A 23,381-nucleotide genomic window follows, 5' to 3' on the forward strand; every position below is an offset into this window, starting at 1 on the left:
TGGGGAAACAGTGGAAACAGTGTCAGACTTTATTTTGGGGGGCTCCAAAATCACTGCAGATGGTGACTATAGCCATGAAATTAAAAGTCGCTTACTCCTTGGAAGGAAAGTTATGAACAACCTAGATAGCATATTCAAAAGCAGAGACGTTACTTTGCCAACTCCAGATTCCAAATGAACTCTCTCCACTGGAAAGAGAAAGCAAAATAGTGAACTCCATAATGGGGGAGAATTTTATTTTTTATAAATGAGCTAGGAGCAAGAATTAAATCCACAAAAATGTAGACTTGAATATAAAAATTTTCTAATATAATTTTAAAAGAGAATACAAAGGCCATAAATCTTTAAAGTATTGTGTATGACACAAAGTATTATTTCAAAATAACAGATAACTCCATAAGGAATGGAAAGTGGAAGGAAGTTCTCTAATTTCCTCATTTTTTATGGCAAAATGTATACTCTCCATTTTTGATGTTGATAAGTGGGAAAATATAGGTTCAACTTTTTATGTAAATGCATCTACTAAGGGAATTTGAAAAATAATGCATACTTTGCAAATTTCTAGAGACAGACCAGAGTGACCATCTTGAACAGATAGCACAATAGTAATAATCAAAGAAGCACATGGTATACTTACAAATTGAAAGGAAAACAAAATGGAATAAATTTTTAAAAAAGAAATTAAAATGACTAAAGACCAAATATATTATCTATGTGAACAAATGCAAGTAGTTAAAATATCTCTTAAACAGGACAGATATTTCAATTGCATAAGTACTTCAATAATACAAAAGCTTTCATAATGGGGCCAAATTCCAAATCCAGCTACAGCTATAGCAGTGCTAAAAGAAAATCAAAGTAAACATATATGAGGAAAATATAAATTAAAATGAAAGATATTTCACTTTAATATATGTATTTATATACATTTATAATTTAATTTATATTTATAAAGCAAAAATATTAACAGTGATTACATCCAGATGCCTGGATTTAGATGGTATGACAACCATAATATAAAAAAGTGTCGTGAGGTCCTCTGCTAATCAGCATTCTAGAGGAATTGTCTATAGTAAAAATGTCTATTATTAGAATCATGAGTGCCTGCTAAGTTTCATTTGTGTCCGACTCTTTGCAGCCCTGTGGACCAGAGCCCATTTCATGGGATTCTCCAGGCAAGAATACAGGAGTTGGTTGCCATTTCCTCCTCCAGGAGATCTTTCCCACCCAGGAATCGGAGTCTCTTATGTATCCTGTATTGGCAATCAAATTATTTACTACTAGCCCCACCTGGGAAGCCCAATTAGAATCATAAGTTGTATCAATTTCTTTCTTTTTCACAGGACAGTAGCATTTTCTGGAACAACTGTGGGCCTTGCTTACATATCTACAATGTGCTCTCCTGATTTTTCTGCTGGCATCATCAAGGTTTGTTTAAAGATAAAATTGCTGGTTCTACAGTTCAAGTCTGTCAAGGGCTGTTGTGCTGAATCTATGGAGAAAATATTGTTTTTCTCCTTTAATCTGTTGATGTGGGAAATAACATTGATTTAATTTCAAATATTGACTCAATCTTGCACATTCACCATAAACCTGGCATGGTCATACTGTATTATATCTTGTATATATTGCTAAATTCAACATGTTAACGTATCATGAGGATTTTTGCATCTATATTCAGAAGGGATATTAGTCTGTAGTTGTCTTTTCCTATATATGTATTTTTCAGGTTTTACTCTCAGGACAAATATCAGTATAAACTTGACCATATATAGTGATGTGTAATTTTCAATTTTCTGGAATATTTGAATAAAACCAGTTTTTTTTTTTTCTGGAATATTTGAGTAATATCAGTATTGTTGTTTAGTTGCTAAGTCGTGTCTGACTCTTTTGCCACACCATAGACTATAGACTACCAGGCTTCTTTGTCCATGGGATTTCCCAGGCAAGAATAATGGAGAGGGTTGCCATTTCCTCCTCCAGGGGATGTTCCTGACCCAGGGATCAAACCTACATCGCTTATGTCTCCTGCATTGGCAGGCAGATTCTTTACCACTAAGCCACCAGGGAAACCCCAAATCAGTAGTATAACATAGTAAAGTGTTCAGTACAATTCACCAGTAAAACCATACGGGCCTGGTATTTTTTGTTGCAAGGTTTTTAAGCATGCAATCAATTCTTTAATAGATATAGAGCTATTCAGGTTATTTATCTCTTCTTAAGTAAGCCATGGTAGTTTGTGTTTCAAGGAAAGTTGTCCATTTAATTTAACTCAGCATAAATTTGTTGATGATATTCCCTTACTATCTTTTTAATATATGTAGAATTTATAGTGATTTCCCCTCTGTCATTCATGATATTAGTAGTTTGTGTGTGTGTGGAGAGGCGGAGGGTTTCCCCATAATCAGTTTGGCTAGGGTATATCAATTTTATTGATCTAAGAGAAACAGTTTTAGCTTTACTGATGCTCCTATGGTTTTCCTGGTTTCTATTTTATTAATTTCAGTTCTTGTCTTGACTATTGATTCTTTTCTTGCTTTCTCTGTATTTAATTTGTTCTTTTTTAGTTAAGTAAGGAAGAATTTTAAATCATGAACTTGAGACTTTTCTTCTTTTCAAATATGATCATTTAATGCTATTAATTTCTTACTAAGCACTGTTTCACGACTGAGCGACTGAACTGACTGATGCCCTGTTTTAGCTGCATCTGAGATATTTGGCTATGTGTGTTTTCATTTTTATTAAGTTAAATTTTTTTCTAATCTTCATTTTGATTTCTTTTTGGACTCAAGTATGATTTAGATATTCAGGTCAATTTAGATTTGATCCATTTATCATATAATGTTCCTCTTTTTCCTGAATTATCCCTGTTGTAAAGTCTACTTTTTCCAATATAAGTATAATACTTTGTGGACGGTTTACTTGATACAACGTTTTCCTTTAATTTTTAACATGTGGACTTCTTTCCATTTAAAGATTAATGCTAGACAGTATACACCTGGGTTTTTTTTTTTAAGCTAGTCTGACAATCTGTATTTTACATTGTATGCTTAAGTAATTTATATGTAATACATTACTGATATTGTTGAACTAAAATCTCGTCTTGCTAGATGTTTCCTATACCATTTCTTCTATTTTTTCTGCCTTTTTAGAATTGAGTATTCAAAAAATAATTTCATTTACCTCCATTATTAGATTTTTTATTGATTTTCCTTTTTAATGGTTGATGGGATTTATTACACATCTCTGCCTATCTGTTTTACCTTTGTTGTTGCTGTTGTTTAGTCACTCAGTTGTGTCTGACTCTCTGCAATCCCAAGGACTGCAGCACACCAGGCTTCCCTCTATTTTTCCTCTATTTCCTTGTATTGTTCACTTAAGAAGACTTTATTATCTCTCCTTGCTATTCTCTGGAACTCTACATTCATTTGGGTGTATCTTCCCCTTTCTCCTTTGCCTTTCACTTCTCATCTTTTTTCAGCTATTTGTAAGGCCTCCTCAGGCAACCATTTTGCTTCTTGCATTTCTTTTTCTTTGGAATGGTTTTGATCACTGCCTCCTGTACAATGTTATGAACCCCTGTCCATAGTTCTTCAGGCACTCTATCAGATCTAACCGCTTGAATCTATTTGTCGTATCCACTGTGTAATCATAAGGAATTTGATTTAGGTCATATCTGAATGGCTTAGTGGTTTTCCCTACTTTCTTCAACTTAAGTCTGAATTTTTCAATAAGGAGCTCATGATCTGAGTCACAGTCAGCTCCAGGTCCCATTTTTGCTGACTGTGTAGAGCCTCTCTATCTTTGTCTGCAAAGAATATAATCAATCTGATTTTCGTATTCCACCATCTGATGAAGTCCATGTGTAGAGTCATCTCTTGTGTTGTTGACAGAGGGTATTCTATGACCAGTGTATTCTCTTGGCAAAACTCTATTAGCCTTTGCTCTGCTTCATTTTGGAGAAGAAAATGGCAATCCATTCCAGTACTCTTGCCTGGAGAATCCCTTTGACAGAGGAGCCTGGCAAGCTACAGTCCATGGGGTTGTAGAGTCAGACATGACTGAGTAACTCACACACACACACACACACACACACACACACTGCTTCATTTTGTAGTTCAAGGCCAAACTTGCCTGTTACTCCAGGTGTCTCTTGACTTCCTACTTTTGTATTCCAATCCCCTATGATGAAAAAGACATCTTTTTTTGGTGTTAGTACTAAAAGGTCTTGTAGGTCTTCATAGAACCGTTCAACATCAGCTTCTTTGGCATTAGAGGCATAGACTTGGATTACGGTGATGTTGAATGGTTTGCCTTGGAAATGAACCGAGATCATTCTGTCATTTTTTGAGACTGCACCCAAGTACTGCATTTTGGACTCTTTTGTTGACTGTGAAGGCTACTACATTCTTCTAAAGGATTCTCACCCACAGTAGTAGATACAATGATCATCTGAATTAAATTCACCTAATCCCATCCAATTTAGCTCACTGATTCCTAAAATGCTGACGTTCACTCTGCCATCTCCTGTTTGACCACTTCCAGTTTGTCTTGATTCATGGACCTTCTATGCAATTTTGCTCTTTACAGCACTGGACTTCATTTTCACCACCAGATGCACGCACAACTGCATCTGCACAAATGCACAACAGATTTCTGCTTTGGCCCAGCCTCTTCACTCTTTCTGGACCTATTTCTCTGCTCTTCCCCAGTAGCATATTGGACACCCACAGAAGATGAGGTGGGGGGCTCATCTTCTGGCATCATATCTTTTGCCTTTTCATACTATTCATGGGGTTCTCAAGGCAAGACTATTCAAGCGGTTTGTCCTTTCCTTCTCCAGTAGACCACGCTGACAAGGTGAGGAGGCTGAAGCTAAAATCAGACTCTCTACTCCACTTGGCTACAGTAAAAATATTTAATTATTTCCTGAATGATAATTCAGTTTGCAAACCAGAGGATCTGTCTCTCTCTTCTTATCCTCAGGATCACAGTAACAACGCACTTCAGGTTGCAGGAACCATGGCCCATGAAATGGGCCATAACTTCGGAATGTTTCATGACAACTACGATTGCAAGTGCCCTTCTATAGAATGTGTGATGGACGGATCATTAAGGTGAGCCTTTCTGGGAAGATGATACTTATTCTTGTTTTGGGTTCACTCTGGGCTATGCTATTCTTTTCTGTCATATTTATCAACCTGTTCAAACATAAGCAGCATCAGGACATGATCATGAATGTGGGTCTATACCAGTCTACCTGTGATGATGGTATCATCACACTCTTTGTGATGCCAAGGACTGTAGCCCACCAGGCTCCTCTGTCCTTGGAATTCTCCAGGCAAGAATACTGGAGTGAATTGCCATTTCCTTCTCCAGAGGATCTTCCCGACCCAGGTATCGAACCCAGGTCTCCTGCATTGCAGGCAAACTCTTTACCATCTGAGCCATCAGGGAAGCCCCATACCATCACACGGTACTATATATATATATATCATGTAGTATTTTTCATTAACTGAGATATAGTTTAAATATATTGTCTCTTTGCTCTTGGGGTGACATGTCACTCTATCCTCATCTTAGGCGCACAAGATCTGGGTTCAGAAGATCATTAGCATTTACCACAGTTTCAGTGAATTCAGATTGGTTGCTCATGAGGGAAAAGTTTTAGAAGAAAAATCTAATTAAAGAAGAAGGAAATTAGAACACTTACTAACACCATACACAAAAATAAACTCAAACTGGACTAAAGACCTATATGTAAGGTGTAATACTATAAAACTCTTAGAGGAAAATATAGGTAGAACATTCCTGACATAAATCACAGCAGGATCTTTTTCTATCTATCTCCTAGAAGATTGAAAATAAAAACAAAAATAAACAAATGGGATCTAATTAAACTTATAAGCTTTTGCACAGCAAAGGAAACCATAAAATGAAAAGACAACCCTTAGAATGGGAAAAAATATTTGCAAATGAAACAACTAACAAGGGATTAACCTTCAAAAATATACAAACCACTCATGTAGTTCAATATAAAAAAAAAAACAAAACAGACAATCCAATCAAAAAATGGGCAGAAGATCTAAATATATATTTTTCCAAAGAAGACATACAGACAGCTAAAAAGCACATGGAAAGGTGCTCGACTCACTCATTATCAGAGAAAGGCAAATCAAAACTACAATGCGGTATCACCTCACACTGCTCAGAATAAAGTGAAGTCGCTCAATTGTATCCAAATCTTTGCAACCCCATGGACAGTAGCCTGCACCAGGCTCCTCCATCCATGGGGTTTTCTAGGCTAGAGTACTGGAGTGGGTTGCCATTTCCTTCTCCAGGGAATCTTCCTGACCCACGGATCAAACCCAGGTATCCTGCATTGTAGACAGACGCTTTACTGTCTGAGCCACCAGGGAAGTAAAAAAATCTACAAACAGGGCTTCCCTGGTGGTTCAGTGGCTAGAAGCCCGCTTTGCAATGCAGGCAACAGCAGCTCTGTCACTGGTCCAGGAAGATCCTGTTCGCTATGGAGCAAGTAAGCCCGTGCGCCACAAATACTAAGCCCCTCTAGAGCCTGCAAGCCGCAACTACTGAAGCCTGTGCACCTAGAGACTATGTTCCACAGCAAGAGAAGCCACAGCAATAAAGAGTAGCCCCCACATGACATAACTAGAGAAAAGCCGCGTCCAGCAACGAAGACACAGCGCAACCAAAAATAAATAAGTAAAATAATTATAAAAAGAATACATTTATTAAAAAAAATAACTATAAACAGTAAATGCTGGAGAGTGTGGAGAAAAGGGAACCCTCCTACACTGTTGGTGGTAACATAAATCGGTGCAGTCACTATGGAGAACAGTATGGAGGTTCCTTAAAACAATAAAATTAGAGCTATCATACCATCCAGCAATCTGTCTCTTGGGTATATATATGGAGAAAATATATACCATATTTTTATTGGTATATATTCTGAATTATAATTCAGAAAGATACATGCACCCTAATGTTTATTGCAGCATAATTTACAATAGCAAGGATATGGAAGCAACTTAAACGTCCATTGACAGAGGAATGGATAAAGAAGATGTGGTTAATATGAAATATTACTTAACCGTAAAAAGAATGAAATAATGGCATTTGAAGTAACATAGAGGGATCTAGAGATTGTCATATTGAGTGAAGTCAGACAAAGACAAATATATGATATCACTTATAGGTGGAATAAAAAACCTCAAGAGATGATTGATATTTGGTCTCGGTTTCAGAGTGCTCATTTAAAATGCTGAATTATGTGCAAACTACATTTTACATAGAAATGTATCTCAAATAGTTCCCATTTGTGATCTCTTCCAATAGAGGTCATTTCTATGTAAAACCATCAAAATTGCCTTTATAGGTCATGTCCATTTGATGGCCTCTAAACCCTTCAGTTCAGATGGTAAAGCGTCTGCCTGCAATGCGGGAGACCTGGGTTCAATCCCTGGGTCGGGAAGATCCCCTGGAGAAGGAAATGGCAACCCACTCCAGTATTCTTGCCTGGAGAATCCCATGGATCGAGGAGCCTGGGGGGCTACAGTCCACGGGGCCGCAAAGAGTCAGCCACGACTGAGCGACTTCACTCACTCACTCACTCACTCATAGGTGGAATCTAAAAATAGGGTATAAATGAACTTATCTATAAAATAGAAATAAAGTTACAGATGTAGAAAACAAACTTATGTTACCAGGGGTTTGCTGCTGCTGCTGCTAAGTCGCTTCAGTCCTGTCCGACTCTGTGTGACCCCATAGACGGCAGCCCACCAGGCTCCCCCGTCCCTGGGATTCTCCAGGAAAGAACACTGGAGTGGGTTGCCATTTCCTTCTCCAATGCATGAAAGTGAAAAGGGAAAGTGAAGTCGCTCAGTTGTGTCCGACTCTTCGCGACCCCATGGGCTATAGCCCACCAGGCTCCTCCATCCATGGGATTTTCCAGGCAAGAGTACTGGAGTGGGGTGCCGTTGCCTTCTCTGACCAGGGATTTAGGTGGGGAATATATTGGGAGATTGAGATTGACATATACACTCTACTATACATAAAATAGATAACTAATAAGGACCTACTGTATAGCACAGAGAACTCTACTCAGTACTTTGTAATGGCCTATATGGGAATAGAATCTTAAAAAGAATGGACTTATATATATATATATATATTTATATTTATATATATATATATATAAAACTGATTTACTTTGTATCTGTATACCTGAAACTAACACAGCATTATGCATCAACCATACTCTAACAGAAATTTTTTTAAAAAGAATGTTCTCACAGGAAGATGAAGAGAAAGTCTTTGAAAAGAGATTACATACTCCTGCCTCATCTGAGGCAAAACTGCTCTGGAATTTTATCTTTAAAAACCCCACAATTTCTTTGATGTGTTCATTTTCTCTTGTATTTCCCTCTCTCAGTTCACATTGGCTAAAGTTAAGTCTCCCATGCCCTTCCACAAAATAGAATATGACTTGCAGGCCAGTTACATATCTTATGCTATCTCTTCCAGATATCAATGCATTTTTATTTAAAAAAAATTTTTTTAATTTTTATTTAAATACAGTTGATTTACAATGCTGTATTCTGTACAGCAAAATGACTCATATATATATGTATATACATATGTATGTATATGCACATGAATATATATATATATATTATTTTTCATATTCTTTTCCATTATGGTTTGTCACAGAATGTTGAATATAGTCTCCTGTGCTGTACAGTAAGACCTTGTTGTTTATCCATTCTATATATGAAAGTTTGCCTCTGTTAATCCCAAACCCCAATTCCTTCCCTCCTCTCTTCCCACCACTGCCTTTTTAAACCTCATCCTTATTTATGGAATGAAAAGAGGCCATCAATTTAACTTCCTCTGAAGGAAAGTGAATTCTTAAACATATAAGTAAACATAATTTTAGTGCCTTTAGCGCTTCTCAACCAAAATGACCTAAGGCTGAATGAATGAGATTATCAGGATAAATTAGAAGAATTTTCAATTTATTTAACAGCAGCCTGGATGCTCTATTTTGAGATGTGGCCATACTTGCTCATTAAGCTGGAGGTGTTTCTACTTGCCCAGGTGAGCTAATTCAGGCACAAAAAAATGAGCTCATGATTTAGCAGCTGCTGAGTGGATTCCATTCGCACTTTTGGGTTATGTTTTGAGTATATCACACTCAGCATCTGATATTTCTCCCTATCTACTCAGTGTGATTGTATTGTTTTCTCTTTCCTTACCTTTACAGCATAAATATACCTACAGACTTCAGTTCCTGCAGCCGGGCCAGCTTTGAAAAATTCTTTGAAGATAAATTATCCAATTGCCTCTTTAATGTCCCACTGCCTACAGATATCATATCCACCCCGATCTGTGGGAACCAGTTGGTAGAAATGGGAGAAGACTGTGATTGTGGGACCCCTGAGGTACCACCAGCTCTTTTAAAAATGATCTAGTTTGTTTTTCAATTGCTTAAGAGATGAACTGTTAAAGAACATATGTGTGCATGCTAAGTCGCTTCAATAATATCCGATTCTTTGGGACTCCATGGACTGTAGCCTGCCAGATGTCTCTGTCCATAGGACTCTCCAGGCAAGAATACTGGAGTGGATTGCCATGCCCTCCTCCAGGGGATCTTCCCCATCCAGGGATTGAGCATGAGTGTCTTACATCTCCTGCATTGGCAGCCTGTTCTTTACCATTGGCCCCACCTGGGAAACCCAAATGAACCTTGTGTTTCCTGTAATTTTGTAGATTTGTGTTTGTAGACAGTGGTCAGGTCAACCTTTCTCACAAAAAAACCCCTGAATTGCTTAAGATCTTCCTTGCTTCCCTCTCAAGATTCCTTCCCCATCTTCTGTTTTATAAATTCCACCCACCAGCTTGGGCTTCATATCCTCAACCCTCCTTTTTTGGGAGAAATACCTCACATTTCTTATGTGCCTAAGACTTACTGAGCAATTACTTTAGACCCAGCCCTATGATAGATCTCAGAGAGTGGAAATAACCTGCTTAGGGTCATGGGGCTGGTAATTGGAGGAGCCAAGATCTGGATTCAGGTGTTAGGTGTGTGTTTTTTTTTTTAAACAACCCTAGAGCCTCCCTGCCCTGGAATTCAGTCATTTCTCACTGCTTTGGGACTCAGAAATTGTTATCATTCAAAGTGCCTGGCTTGGTCCCACCCTCTTGATAGGGAAGCAAGGACTCTGAATGGGACCTTTGCCCCTATCTTATTAACATTCAAGTGAGTACCAGGCCAGGCCCTTAGGATGTGAGCCTTTCAGTAACTTGAAAACTGTGCATGCTTGCTCAGTGTCCAACTCTTCAACCCCATGGGCTATAGCCCACCAAGCTCCTCTGTCCATGGGATTTTCCAGGCAAAGATACTGGAATGGGTTGCTCTTTCCTCCTCCAGGGGATCTTCCCAACCCAGGGGTCCAACTCTGTATCCTGTGTCTCCTGCACTGGCAGATGGATTCTTTACCACTGCACCACCTGAGAAGCCTAACTTCAAAATAGGATTACACATTTATCTTTTCTGTGGGAAAAAGGAAACTTTCCCAGATGATGTTTGTTTGAAATAAGGTCAAGAGTTTCAACACTAAAAATCTGTGACTCTAAATACATCACACCTTTTGGCTGAATCTAAACAGCTGGGAGGGATTGGGGGCAGGAGGAGAAGGGGACGACAGAGGATGAGATGGCTGGATGGCATCACTGACTCGATGGACGTGAGTCTGGGTGAACTCTGGGAGTTGGTGATGGACAGGGAGGCCTGGCATGCTGCGATTCATAGGATCACAAAGAGTCGGACATGACTGAGCAACTGAACTGAAACAGCTACAAGGGGAGATTCCCCAGTAGGATTTTCCCCCATGCCTCGTGTAGGTGTTTGATTTCTTAGAAACGAGGAGGAGAGAAGAAGACAAAGTATATTGCCTTACAGAGAATTGAGTTAAATGTCAAACTTGATTAAAGAACTGTATTTTTAGATTTTCTGTACATGCTCTAGAGCTTAAACTTACTGCTGGATAGATACAAAACTGATGAGCTGAATTATGTTCATTAGTTAGAAGAATTTGATTTTCAAAAACTATCCCTTTTTTTGTTGTTTTATTTCATATTTCACCAAAAGTATACCATGTTCAGTATTAATCTGGAAGATTGGAGAAGCTAGAAAAGATATTTAAAAAAGAAAAAGACAAAGTCAAATTCAGATAAACTCAATATTTCTAATGTTAAGCTTGTGTTTTTTCTCCCAAATTATTTTCAGACCGTATCAAAGGAATGTCTGTGTGATGAGTAAATTATATTATGAATAGTGCAAAAAATGAGACCAAAAGCTAATCTGGTATTTACATTTGTTTCTGGATTTCTTAGGAATGTACCAACATTTGCTGTGATGCAAAAACATGTAAAATGAAAGAAAATGTTCAATGTGCATTAGGAGAATGCTGTGAAAAATGCCAGGTAAGATTATTATTTATTTATACCTTAATAATTATGTTTGCTCTTTGGTTTTTTTTTTTTTCTGTATTAAAATCTTATCTTAGAGGTTATGTTAAATGAAATAGGCAAAGTAATATTTTTCTGTCTGTAAAATAATGTTAGCTACCATCTCTCAAGTCCTCACTGAACACTTTGCAACCTTGGGCTCTTTAATTCTCTGACAGCCCTTTGAGGTAGATATTATTATTTAATTTTGTTTTTGAGGGGACAGAGTCTCAGAACAGAAAACATACAAAATAATATAGCCACTAAATGGCAAACTCCAAATATGACCAGTTCTAAAGCCAATGTTTGGTTACTCCTACCTACTGTTTCTTCTGATGCCATGGGGTCTTCTTGGACCAAGTCCAGTAACTGTTTGCGTATACCCTTTGTCAACAAAAAACAAATCAGTTAATCTAAGAAAGAAATGAAAAATTTCATTCTAGTCAAATTGAGGATCATAACGGGAAGACCATCTCACAATGCTCTGGAAACCAGTGAGCCCCATTAGGATTCAAAGCACAGTTGTGTAAGTTTTTCAAGACAAATACATTAATTAACATATTATCGATAATTTACACAATCCAGATCTAAGTGCCATCATGGCCCCTTACAAGCTCAAGAAGGAAAGTTATTGTTGGTGCTGGGAGGATGTTGCTCTTTATGATTGAGCAGGTATTTCTGCCCATGGCGAGGTTTGATTCATCCTAATGCAGATACACAATGCATATTCAGGGGAGAGAGGAGGCCATAGGGCAAAGATACTTTTTTATGTTTAAATTTTTCTTGTCTTGCCATAAAATATGAATTTATTTCATATTTTAATAATGGCTTAGTGGGAAATTTTATTTTGAATAATATAGGGGTTCCTTTATCTTCATCCTTTGAAGTCACTTCCAGATGAAATTCTTAGAAAAAAAGACTTAGGATGAGGATGCTCTGTCAGTTTCTCTGTGGGGCTTTTTTGAATTTCTCTTCCAGTTAAGAGTTTAGCATATTTCATTCTACTATGGCACAGAATTCTGTATTGTGATTATTTATTTGTTTTCTTAATTAAACTGATTGTTAAGGTCCAGGATCTGATTCATGCTCACTTAACAATGAATTGCATATATTTTAAATGCACGGTAATCATGTAAAAAAGGAATATGCAGATGGCATGCTGGGTTATAGGTAGTGTTTTGGATAGATGTTTTTTGTTTGTTTTTGTTTTGTTTTGATGTTGGAGGGAAAGGAAAGAAATAAAGAAAACCAAAAGGAATAAAATTGGAGAATGTAAGTAGTATTCAGCAAGTATTTAAGTCCCATTTGTTAGAGATTACGGGTGATTAAAAAAAAAAAAGTAGCTTGTTTCTAACAAGCTGTGTGTGCTGTGCTTAGTCACTCGGTAGTATCTGATTAGTTGTAATCCTTTGGACTGTAGTCTGTCAAGATCCTCTTGTCTGTCAGGGGAGTGTGTAATTTCCTCAGTTCTGTCTCACTGCAACAAAGATTTGAAACGGCGGACCAGTGTTACAGTTCAGTTACAGCTCAGTTTTATTTGGCAAGCAAAGGATAGTACACTTTCAAGGCGTGAGGGCAGGCCGACCCCAAAGGAGAGGTCTTGGCTTACTCCTTTTATTCATTTGTTTTCTCCCCACTGAGCCTGCCCTATGCAAATTGGGCTAGCCAAGAAGTGGGTATGTTTGTTTCACAGGAAGTTCTCACTCCAGTCCACAGGTTTTCTTTTGTTCCATTTTTGCAGGCTTTTCCCTTTCTTTTTTAGCCACTGCCATTTTGGACTCCTTTTTCCTATTCTAACTACCTAATATTTCCCCCTCAAGAGATGGGAGACCCAATTCCTAGGGAATAGGGGCGTCAGGGTCTCTGTGGCTACTTTCTGCTGAGCTGGGATGCGAGGTGCATTGGACCTCCCCCTCTTTCTAGTCTCAAGCCTCAGAGTCCTTATAGCGGTGTCCATCTAAGGGTGAGTGATATTTTCCATGGTCAGATGTAGTTTCATCTATCCTTATTGAACTAGCACCGTATTTTGTAGCTTGTTGACCTGGGCAGAGACAAAATGGGTTAAACAATTGATAATGCATGGAGCAATCATAAGCAGCATCAATATGGTGATAACAGGGATTAGTAGGGGCATTAGCCAACTCCAAATCCCCCCTTGCCAAGAGAAAGATCCCCCAAAGAGAGATTGTAGCCACCCTGAAAACCCTCCAGCTTGTTCTTTGAGCTCATTCTTTGAGATCCCTTAGGATTTGAATGTTTTTCTTGAGGACTGTGAGACTTTAACTTAGCTTGAGATATTTACCCAGAAACAACACATCTCATTCAAGATGGCTCAAGTCCCTTCTTGTTCAGGCATCAGGAAATCTATCTTCTGGATTTTTCTGTATTTTGGAGTACAACCCCTGCCAAGCTGTGTTGGCTCTTTAGAGCTTTCCTGAGAAATCTTATCCCCAGAAACTTAATTTTGGGGGTGTTCATTAGAATGGCACTCATCTGTAGTCCTGAATAGTTATCTGAGATCTCCCAGGGGCTTACAGGTGTATTGAGTGTCCTCTTCTGTTTTCTTCCACAGCTTGACTCATTAGTAGTAAATCCAGGAGTTGTGTCCTGGTACCTTGACTGTTGTGGGGGTAGAAAGCATTACAGGATAGGGGGCTCTTCCATTTGGGCTGGAGTTGAGTCTTTGGGGACCCATCTTTCCAGACTTTAATTTGGACTTGAGTCCCTGGAGCATATTGTGGTAGGTCTTTAGAATTTTTTGGGTCCTGGTTGACAACCCACAAGCGTATATCTTGTTGGAATTGCCCAAAGGCCATGGATTAAGACTGGGGGGTCTGAACCTCCGGATCTAGGAAGAGGTCATTGACATAAACAAAAAGTCTCCCATATAGCATCTCATAAGGACTAAGACCAACCTGTTCCTTAGGGGCAATATGGGTGCAGAGGAGAGATATTGGTAAAGCCTCCTTCCATCCCAGGGAGGTCTCCTAGGTTATCTTTTTTATCATTGATTTTAAGGATTGGTTGGCTCTTTCTACTTTTCCTGAAGACTGAGGGCTCTAGGCACAATGAAGGTAATAAGTAATGCCCAATGCTTTACAGACCGCTTGGGTGACCTTAGAAGTAAATGATGTCCCATTGTCACTTTGTAATGAGCTTGACAGACTAAATCTTGAAATGATTTCATGGAACAGTTTTTTTTTTGTTTTTGTTTTTTTGTTTTTACCACCTCCTCAGCCTTCTCAGTGTGGGTGGGAAAGGCTTCAATCCATCCTGTGAATGTATCTATCATGACTAGTAGGTATTGAGAAATTGGCATCTGGGGGAAGTCGATCTGCCAGTCCTCTCCCGGGTAGGTCCCATGTCATTGGACAGGGTGGGCCAGCTGGGGTCCTCAAGCTCCTTGGGAGTTGTTTAACTGGAAAGTGGAACAAGAGACCACTTGCCTTATAGTCGTTTGGAGGCCTGTTCCTCTGAAGGCCCTTTCTAGTAATCTTTGGAGGGCCTTCTCCCCTAAATGAGTGTTGGCATATAAGGAGTTAACCAACTACCACTGAAAGTTCCCAGGCAGGAAAAGGAGTCCCTCCTTTTGGAACCAGCCCATAAGATCTTCTTGAAAGCCCTCGCTCTTAGCTTTAAGAGTCTCACTTACAAAATATGAAGGAGTTTCTGGCAAATTAGTCTGTGGAACTAAGGTGGTAACACCTATTAGGTCATTGTTTTGTCATGCTGCTCTCTTTTTGGTGTCCTTTACAATGGGAGACTGAAACCTCAGCAGGCAGATGGACTGCCTCCAAGAACCTAAGGATTTGATCACCATATTTGATTGGGGACCCTTGTGTGGTCTAGTGGCCTCTTTCTTCCTAAAATAGCAGCATATGCATGTAGCACCAGAAAGGCAAAGTTGGAGTCAGTGTAAATGGCTACTCTTTTTCCTTTTCCCAGCTGTAGAGCTTGAGTCAGGACTATTAGCTCAGCCAATTGGGCTGAAGGACCTGGTGGCAAAGGTTTAGCCTCTATGATCTCAAAATTGGAGTCTACTGCATATCCAGCTCTTCTTTTTCCATCCAAGACAAAGCTGCTTCCATCAGTGTACCAGATTTCCTCAGGATTGGTCAGAGGATCTTCTGACAACCCCTCTTGGGGTTTTGTCCAGTGGTCCAAAGTTTCTAGGCAAGAGTAAAAGGGGAGAGAGTCCTTGGGGCTAGGCAGGAACATAGCTGGATTAAGAACCTCACAAGGGGATACAGTCAGGCCTGAATTTTCCATCAGCACTACTTGATATATGAGGATCCTTTGATCAGACATGCATAAATGGCCTCTCCCATTCAGGAGTTGTTCCACTTGGTGGCTGGTAAAAATAGCTGATTTGCCCCTAAAGTTCAGTTCAGTTGCTCAGTCATGTCTGACTCTTTGCGACCCCATGAATTGCAGCACACCAGGTCTCCCTGTCCATCACCAACTCCCGGAGTTCACTCAAACTCACGTCCATTAAGTCAGTGATGCCATCCAGCCATCTCATCCTCTGTCTTCCCCTTCTCCTCCTGCCCCCAATCCCTCCCAGCATCAGAGTCTTTTCCAATGAGTCAACTCTTTGCATGAGGTGGCTAAAGTTGCCCCCAAAAGAGAGTTTTAAAGCATCTTCTATCAGGACTTCAGTAGCTGCAAGATTTCGAAAGCAGGGAAAGATCTCTTCCCAATAAAGGAGTAGGACACTCAGGCACCACCAGAAACTGGTGGGAAAATATTTGTCCATCCGAGTGACAAAGAAGTGCTTAGGTGAATCTTTTTGTTATTGTTTTTCCTGTAGCAACAAAAATGGCACAGGTTTGGGAGGAGAATGCTCCAGAGTAGGAGGTCAGGACAGAGTAGGTAGCCCTGTGTCAACCAAGAAATTCTTAGACCTACCTGCCACATCCGGTTGGACCCTTGACTCTGGCTCCATGAAGGTTATCTGTGACAGGTAGGCTGGCTGGAGCAGGCCACTTCACTTCTGTTGAACTATCAAGAGGGAAGGTTTAGTGCTTGACCTTGAGGCTCTTGGGTCCCAAGGGCAGAGTGCCACCCAGTGTTCCAATTGATGGCGTTTGTAGCAAATTTTTTAGCAGACTTGTCACAGTTTGGATACTCTTTGGCCCAATATACCACCTGTCTACAGATTAGGCATGTGCCTTGTGCCTTGTCCTTCAAGGACTCGGAGTTTGCCATAGGGCTTCCCTGGAAGACAGCCAGCATCTGGACATGCCTTATTTCTTTCCTTCTTTCCCTTTCCTGGGCCTTGGCCTCCTTCTCCTGTTCTCTGATATAAAAGGTATTGGTGGCTGTCTGGACCATCTCATCTAAAGAGGCAGCAGGGTCCTGCTGCTGTAGCTGTTGCAACTGTATCCTGATGTCTGATGTACACTGGGATAGGAATTTGTCCTTTAAGATCACCTGTTCCTCATAAGAGTCTAAGTTGGTAAACTTTTGAAGGGCCTCTTTTAGACTTTCCAGAAAGGCAGTGGGGTTCTTGTTGGACTCCTGAGTTATTGCTGAGACTGGGTAAAGTCCCACAACTAATAGGCTTCCTTCTATTTTCCTTGGGTGGACTTCCTTAGGGGTGAGTCTATCTGAAGCTTATCCTACCCAGTACTGTTGTAACCTAAGAGCCAGGCATACTTGGGTCAGGGTGCAGATCCCCAGGCAGGTTGAGATGTGACAACCTCCTGGAGATTGAATCCCCGGGCAGGTCGAGGCATGACAACCTCCTGATAATTGGGTCCCTGGGCAGGTCAAGGCATGTAGACCTCCTGGGACCCCTGGACTGGTGGATCCCCAAGCAGGTTGAGGCATGACATCCTCCCAAGGACCAGATTCCTAGGCAGGTTGACGCAGGTCGACCTCCTGGGACACCCAGGCTGGAGCTGGGCATTCCCAATGACTCTAGTATGACTAGTGCTGGGTAGGATTAAGGGGTTGTAATCTTAACTCATTGCTGGTTTGTCCACCACAGATGGGAATAGATACCATGATGTAAAGCAATCCAAGCCTGTGCCCTGAGACTGGGAACCTAAGGAAATAGCCATAAACCTTATCCTCTTATTTCTCTGAGGGAATGTAAGTCACTGATTTCCTCGCTTAGCCTTCCAGAGCAGTTTAGGGTATTTCCAGTGGTAAACATTTCATTGTCATAGACCCACTTTAGGTAATAACAGAGGTAATGACAAAGGCTTTCTTATCTTTTCTTGCTATTCTTTGGAACTCTGCATTCAGATGTTTATATCTTTCCTTTTCTCCTTTGCTTTTCGCTTCTCTTCTTTTCACAGCTATTTGTAAGGCCTCCCCAGACAGCCATTTTGCTTTTTTGCATTTCTTTTCTATGGGAATGGTCTTGATCCCTGTCTCCTGTACAATGTCACGAACCTCATTCCATAGTTCATCAGGCACTCTATCTATTAGATCTAGGCCCTTAAATCTATTTCTCACTTCCACTGTATAATCATAAGGGATTTGATTTAGGTCATACTTGAATGGTCTAGTGGTTTTCCCTACTTTCTTCAATTTCAATCTGAATTTGGCAATAAGGAGTTCATGATCTGAGCCACAGTCAGCTCCTGGTCTTGTTTTTGCTGACTGTATAGAGCTTCTCCATCTTTGGCTGCAAAGAATATAATCAATCTGATTTTGGTGTTGACCATCTGGTGATGTCCATGTATAGAGTCTTCTCTTGTCTTGTTGGAAGAGAGTGTTATGACCAGGCTCGGCAAAACTCTATCAGTCTTTGCCCTGCGTCATTCCGTATTCCAAGGCCAAATTTGCCTGTTACTCCAGGTGTTTCCTGACTTCCTACTTTTGCATTCCAGTCCCCTATAATGAAAAGGACATCTTTTTTGGGTGTTAGTTCTAAAAGGTCTTGTAGGTCTTCATAGAACCATTCAACTTCAGCTTCTTCAGCGTTACTGGTTGGGGCATAGACTTGGATTACTGTGATATTAAATGGTTTGCCTTGGAAACGAACAGAGATCATTCTGTCGTTTTGAGATTGCATCCAAGAACTGCATTTCAGACTCTTTTGTTGACCATGATGGCTACTCCATTTCTTCTGAAGGATTCCTGCCTGCAGTAGTAGATATAATGGTCATCTGAGTTAAATTCACCCATTCCAGTCCATTTCAGTTCGCTGATTCCTAGAATGTCGACTTCTTCAGCGATCAATGCAAAGAAATAGAGGAAAACAACAGAATGGGAAAGACTAGGGATCTCTTCAAGAAAATCAGAGATACCAAAGGAACATTTCATGCAAAGATGGGCTTGATAAAGGACAGAAATGGTATGGACCTAACAGAAGCAGAAGACATTAAGAAGAGATGGCAAGAATACACAGAAGAACTGTACAAAAAAGATCTTCACAACCCAGATAATCACGATAGTGTGATCACTGACCTAGAGCCAGACATCCTGGAATGTGAAGTCAAGTGGGCCTTAGAAAGCATCACTACAAACAAAGCTAGTGGAGGTGATGGAATTCCAGTTGAGCTATTCCAAATCCTGAAAGATGATGCTGTGAAAGTGCTGCACTCAATATGTCAGCAAATTTGGAAAACTCAGCAGTGGCCACAGGACTGGAAAAGGTCCGTTTTCATTCCAGTCCCAAAGAAAGGCAATGCCAAAGAATGCTCAAACTACTGCACAATTGCACTCATCTCACACGCTAGTAAAGTAATGCTCAAAATTCTCCAAGCCAGGCTTCAGCAATATGTGAACCGTGAACTTTCTGATGTTCAAGCTGGTTTTAGAAAAGGCAGAGGAACCAGAGATCAAATTGCCAACATCTGCTGGATCATGGAAAAAGCAAGAGAGTTCCAGAAAAACATCTATTTCTGCTTTATTGACTAGGCCAAAGCCTTTGACTGTGTGGATCACAATCAACTGTGGAAACTTCTGAAAGAGATGGGAATACCAGAACACCTGATCTGCCTCTTGAGAAATCTGTATGCAGGTCAGGAAGCAACAGTTAAAACTGGACATGGAACAACAGACTGGTTCCAAATAGGAAAAGGAGTTCGTCAAGGCTGTATATTGTCACCCTGCTTATTTAACTTATATACAGAGTATATCATGAGAAATGCTGGACTGGAAGAAACACAAGCTGGAATCAAGATTGCCGGGAGAAATATCAATAACCTCAGATATGCAGATGACACCACCCTTATGGCAGAAAGTGAAGAGGAACTCAAAAGCCTCTTGATGAAAGTGAAAGTGGGGAGTGAAAAAGTTGGCTTAAAGCTCAACATTCAGAAAACGAAGATCATGGCATCTGGTCCCATCACTTCATGGGAAATAGATGGGGAAACAGTGGAAACAGTGTCAGACTTTGTTTTTCTGGGCTTCAAAATCACTACAGATGGTGACTGCAGCCATGAAATTAAAAGACACTTACTCCTTGGAAGGAAAGTTATGACCAACCTAGATAGCATATTCAAAAGCAGAGACATTACTTTGCCAACAAAGGTTCGTCTAGTCAAGGCTATGGTTTTTCCTGTGATCATGTATGGATGTGAGAGTTGGACTGTGAAGAAGGCTGAGTGCCGAAGAATTGATGCTTTTGAACTGTGGTGTTGGAGAAGACTGTTGAGAGTCCCTTGGACTGCAAGGAGATCCAACCAGTCCATTCTGAAGATCAGCCCTGAGATTTCTTTGGAAGGAATGATGCTAAAGCTGAAACTCCAGTACTTTGGCCACCTCATGCGAAGAGTTGATTCATTGGAGAAGACTCTGATGCTGGGAGGGATTAGGGGCAGGAGGAGAAGGTGACGACAGAGGATGAGATGGCTGGATGGCATCACTGACTCGATGGACGTGAGTCTGAGTGAACTCTGGGTGTTGGTGATGGACAGGGAGGCCTGGCATGCTGCGATTCATGGAGTCGCAAACAGTCGGACATGACTGAGCAACTGATCTGATCTAATGACAAAGGAGCAGGTTATCTGGTCCTGTTAGGAGCTTTAAGAGTATTTTAATAATAAGCTGGGTGGAGCAATGTTGCCTACACTAGGGGCAGGTTTAAGGTTGTAGGAGGTTGTTAGTAAGTGGCTTAAGGACAAAATGATAAGAGGCAATGATAAGAGGCAATAACAGGCAACAGATCAGATGTTCATAAAAGTAGAGTGGAGATTTGATCCAGGGATATGTTTGTAGCTTTAGGAGAAGGGTGGTAAGGGTTTGGGCCCAAACAATCTGCAGGGTTAACTCCCAAAGTGGCAAACATTGTCCCTGGAAGCCCAGTTTCCCTTGAAGGGATGCCACCAACAGATTAACTTCTAGCAGGCATTGTGGGCCTGTCACCCACCCTAGCAGATTCACTGAGAGGTGCTGTTATTGCATCTGTTGTGGGAAACATGGAAGACGAAGGTGTGAATCTCTAGAGGGATTGGATATTATACAGTATTTCCCTCCCAAGGGCTACCTATTTTCTGGTTGTCCTGCCAGAAGATTGCAGAGGCCTGGACAGGGCTCATGAAAAGAGCATGAAACAAGACTGAAGCAGGCAGGGCGAAACTTTTGAAAGACTGATATAGCCCAAGGGCATAACATAAATCAATTAAAATCAAATGGGTCAAGAAGCAGACAAGTCAAATTCAACTAAAAGCCTTCAATCTGCAAGTTAAATGACACATCTGGAGGCGCCATGACTGTTCTAAGGCACTGTCAAAAGACCAAGGAGTGTTTCCCCAAATGTTGGAATGATCCTCCCACTCATTAGCATATGAAATCACCCAACCCATAAAAACTAACCACACCACATTTCATGGCCACCATATATACCCTGTGTGATGGCACACACTCTGTGGACTGTGCTTCTCTGTGAATTCAAACAAATCTACCTCTTACTTATCGCTGTGTCTCTCACCGAACTTTTTTGCAATGAGACATCAAGTACTTGAGCTTCATTAGGTGCTGAAACCAGGCACCATGAGTTTTGGCTGGGCTCAAGTCCTGCCACATAGGTTTCAGTCCCAATCTTAGGTAAACAGTTTCAAACACAACTTTCAGAAATGGAAAGATGATGACCTGCCCAATACTTTGTAAACAGAGGCATAGATGGAGAGAGGAGGTAAAGGACGGGAGAAAAAAGCAGTGGGAAAAACATACCAAGGAACCCCTTTCATAACTTGCTGGAAAAACTGCTAAATGCCTGACCTGTGCCCACAATTTTCATTGGCCTGATCCTAGGCACAAAGGAGGTTAAGGACCGAAGAACCCTCACCCACTTGGGCAACAGCTACTAGGGCACAGCAGATAGTGGAGCCTTCAGGACACACTGGGGAGTAGTCCCTGCCGGAGTCCCTCAGTGGCACCCATGGCCATTCATCTGTTCACAGGGTGTTTGAGGAAATAAGAAACAAGAGACTGTAAAGGAATTAAGATTCTGTTAGCCATATGTCCATCCAGCCATAGGGGTGAGGACCTCCTACCTAAACTGGAGGTCTTCTGGAATCTGAGACTGAACCTCGTGAGCTTTTGTCCGAGTTTGTTTTTTCTGTCCCAGTTTCCAGCACACTGGGCTTCTTGTCATTTCCACTGTGCTGGGTTTCCTTTGCATTCAGCTTCCAGCATGTGAGCTTTCACCAAGTTGGTCTTCTGCTGTGCTTTGTCTCTGCCTCACTGGGGATGAGCTGAGGTTGTTTCAGCCAGGTTACATCTGGGTCATGGCACCAGATATGTCAAGGAAGTGTGTAATTTTCTTCGTTCTGTCTCACTGCAACAAAGATTTGAAATGGCGGACCAGTGTTACAGTTCAGTTACAGCTCAATTTTATTTGGCAAGCAAAGGATAGTACACTCTCAAGGCGTGAGGGTGGGCTGACCCCAAATGAGAAGCCTTAATCCATCGTGGCTTCCTCCTTTTATACATTTGTTTCCTCCCCACTGAGCCTGCCCTATGAAAATTGAGCTAGCTAAGAAGTGGGTATGTATTTTTCACCTGAAGTTCTCACTCCAGTCCGTGGGTTTTCTTTTGATCCATTTTTGTGGGCTTTTCCCTTTATTTGTCTTTTAGACACCACCATTTTGGACTCCTTTTTTCTATTCTAACTACCTAACACGTCCATAGTATTTTTCATGCAAAAATACTGGAGTGGGTTGCCGTTTTCCTCCTTCAGGGGATCTTCCTGACCCAGGGATCAAACCTGTGACTCCTGTGTCTCTTGCATTGCACACACACACACACACACACACAAAGTGGTATTTTTCCTCAAAATATTTGCTGTTTCCTTAGGGTGAGGATATATTCATACATACCTGAAATGGATGAAAATACTATACATGATTAAATGCCAGGTAGATATTATAATGATATATAACCTTTGGGTATATTACTTTCCACATATTTTTTCACTTAATTTTCCTAATGGCTTATAAAGTTAAGATTAAACTCATTTGCTAAGGGTATACATCTAACCACTGGCAAAGCCAAGTATGTATCTTTCATATCCAAAGTATGTGTCTTTCATATCCAAATTCTGGGCTGTTTTCCTACTACATGTGGAAAAGAGGAGCAGTGATCCACATTGAAGGGATCAGAGGAGTTTTCATGGAAGAATTAGGGTTTCAAATAGTTTGTGAAGTAGAGCAGATTTTATATAAACAGAAAGAAAAAAAAATTCCAAATGAGGAAAGAATAAACAGAAGGTAAAACATGGTTTGTGTGACATCTGATAAGAAAGTTAGTCTGACTGGAGCAGAGGGGCTTTGCAGGGTCTCATAGGCCCCGATGAAAATTTTGATTATATGCTCTCACCAGTGTAAAGATATTAAAAGTTTCTTGATGATGTGAAGTAGTGGTGGTTTGGTCACTGAGTCATATCTGAC

At 40.5% G+C, this 23,381-nt stretch overlaps 1 protein-coding gene across 6 annotated transcripts in view; it reads left to right on the plus strand.

Annotated features, from left to right (window-relative positions):
* Positions 1 to 23,381, plus strand: part of LOC109563140 (disintegrin and metalloproteinase domain-containing protein 28) — a 124,626-nt gene that overhangs the window by 32,134 nt on the left and 69,111 nt on the right. For all 6 annotated transcript variants that reach the window (XR_011568129.1, XM_070794936.1, XM_019966372.2 and 3 more), the window contains exons 10-13: positions 1,344 to 1,428; positions 4,987 to 5,117; positions 9,287 to 9,464; positions 11,419 to 11,508. Coding sequence is in view for 5 of the 6 variants with exons in the window: in XM_070794936.1 (XP_070651037.1) it covers positions 1,344 to 1,428; positions 4,987 to 5,117; positions 9,287 to 9,464; positions 11,419 to 11,508 (484 nt within the window). In the remaining variant the exon portion in view is untranslated. The remainder of the gene's footprint in view (positions 1 to 1,343; positions 1,429 to 4,986; positions 5,118 to 9,286; positions 9,465 to 11,418; positions 11,509 to 23,381) is intronic.

Source organism: Bos indicus, chromosome 8 (assembly GCF_029378745.1).
Source record: "Bos indicus isolate NIAB-ARS_2022 breed Sahiwal x Tharparkar chromosome 8, NIAB-ARS_B.indTharparkar_mat_pri_1.0, whole genome shotgun sequence".
In the NCBI taxonomy this organism is placed as follows: Eukaryota; Metazoa; Chordata; class Mammalia; order Artiodactyla; family Bovidae; genus Bos; species Bos indicus.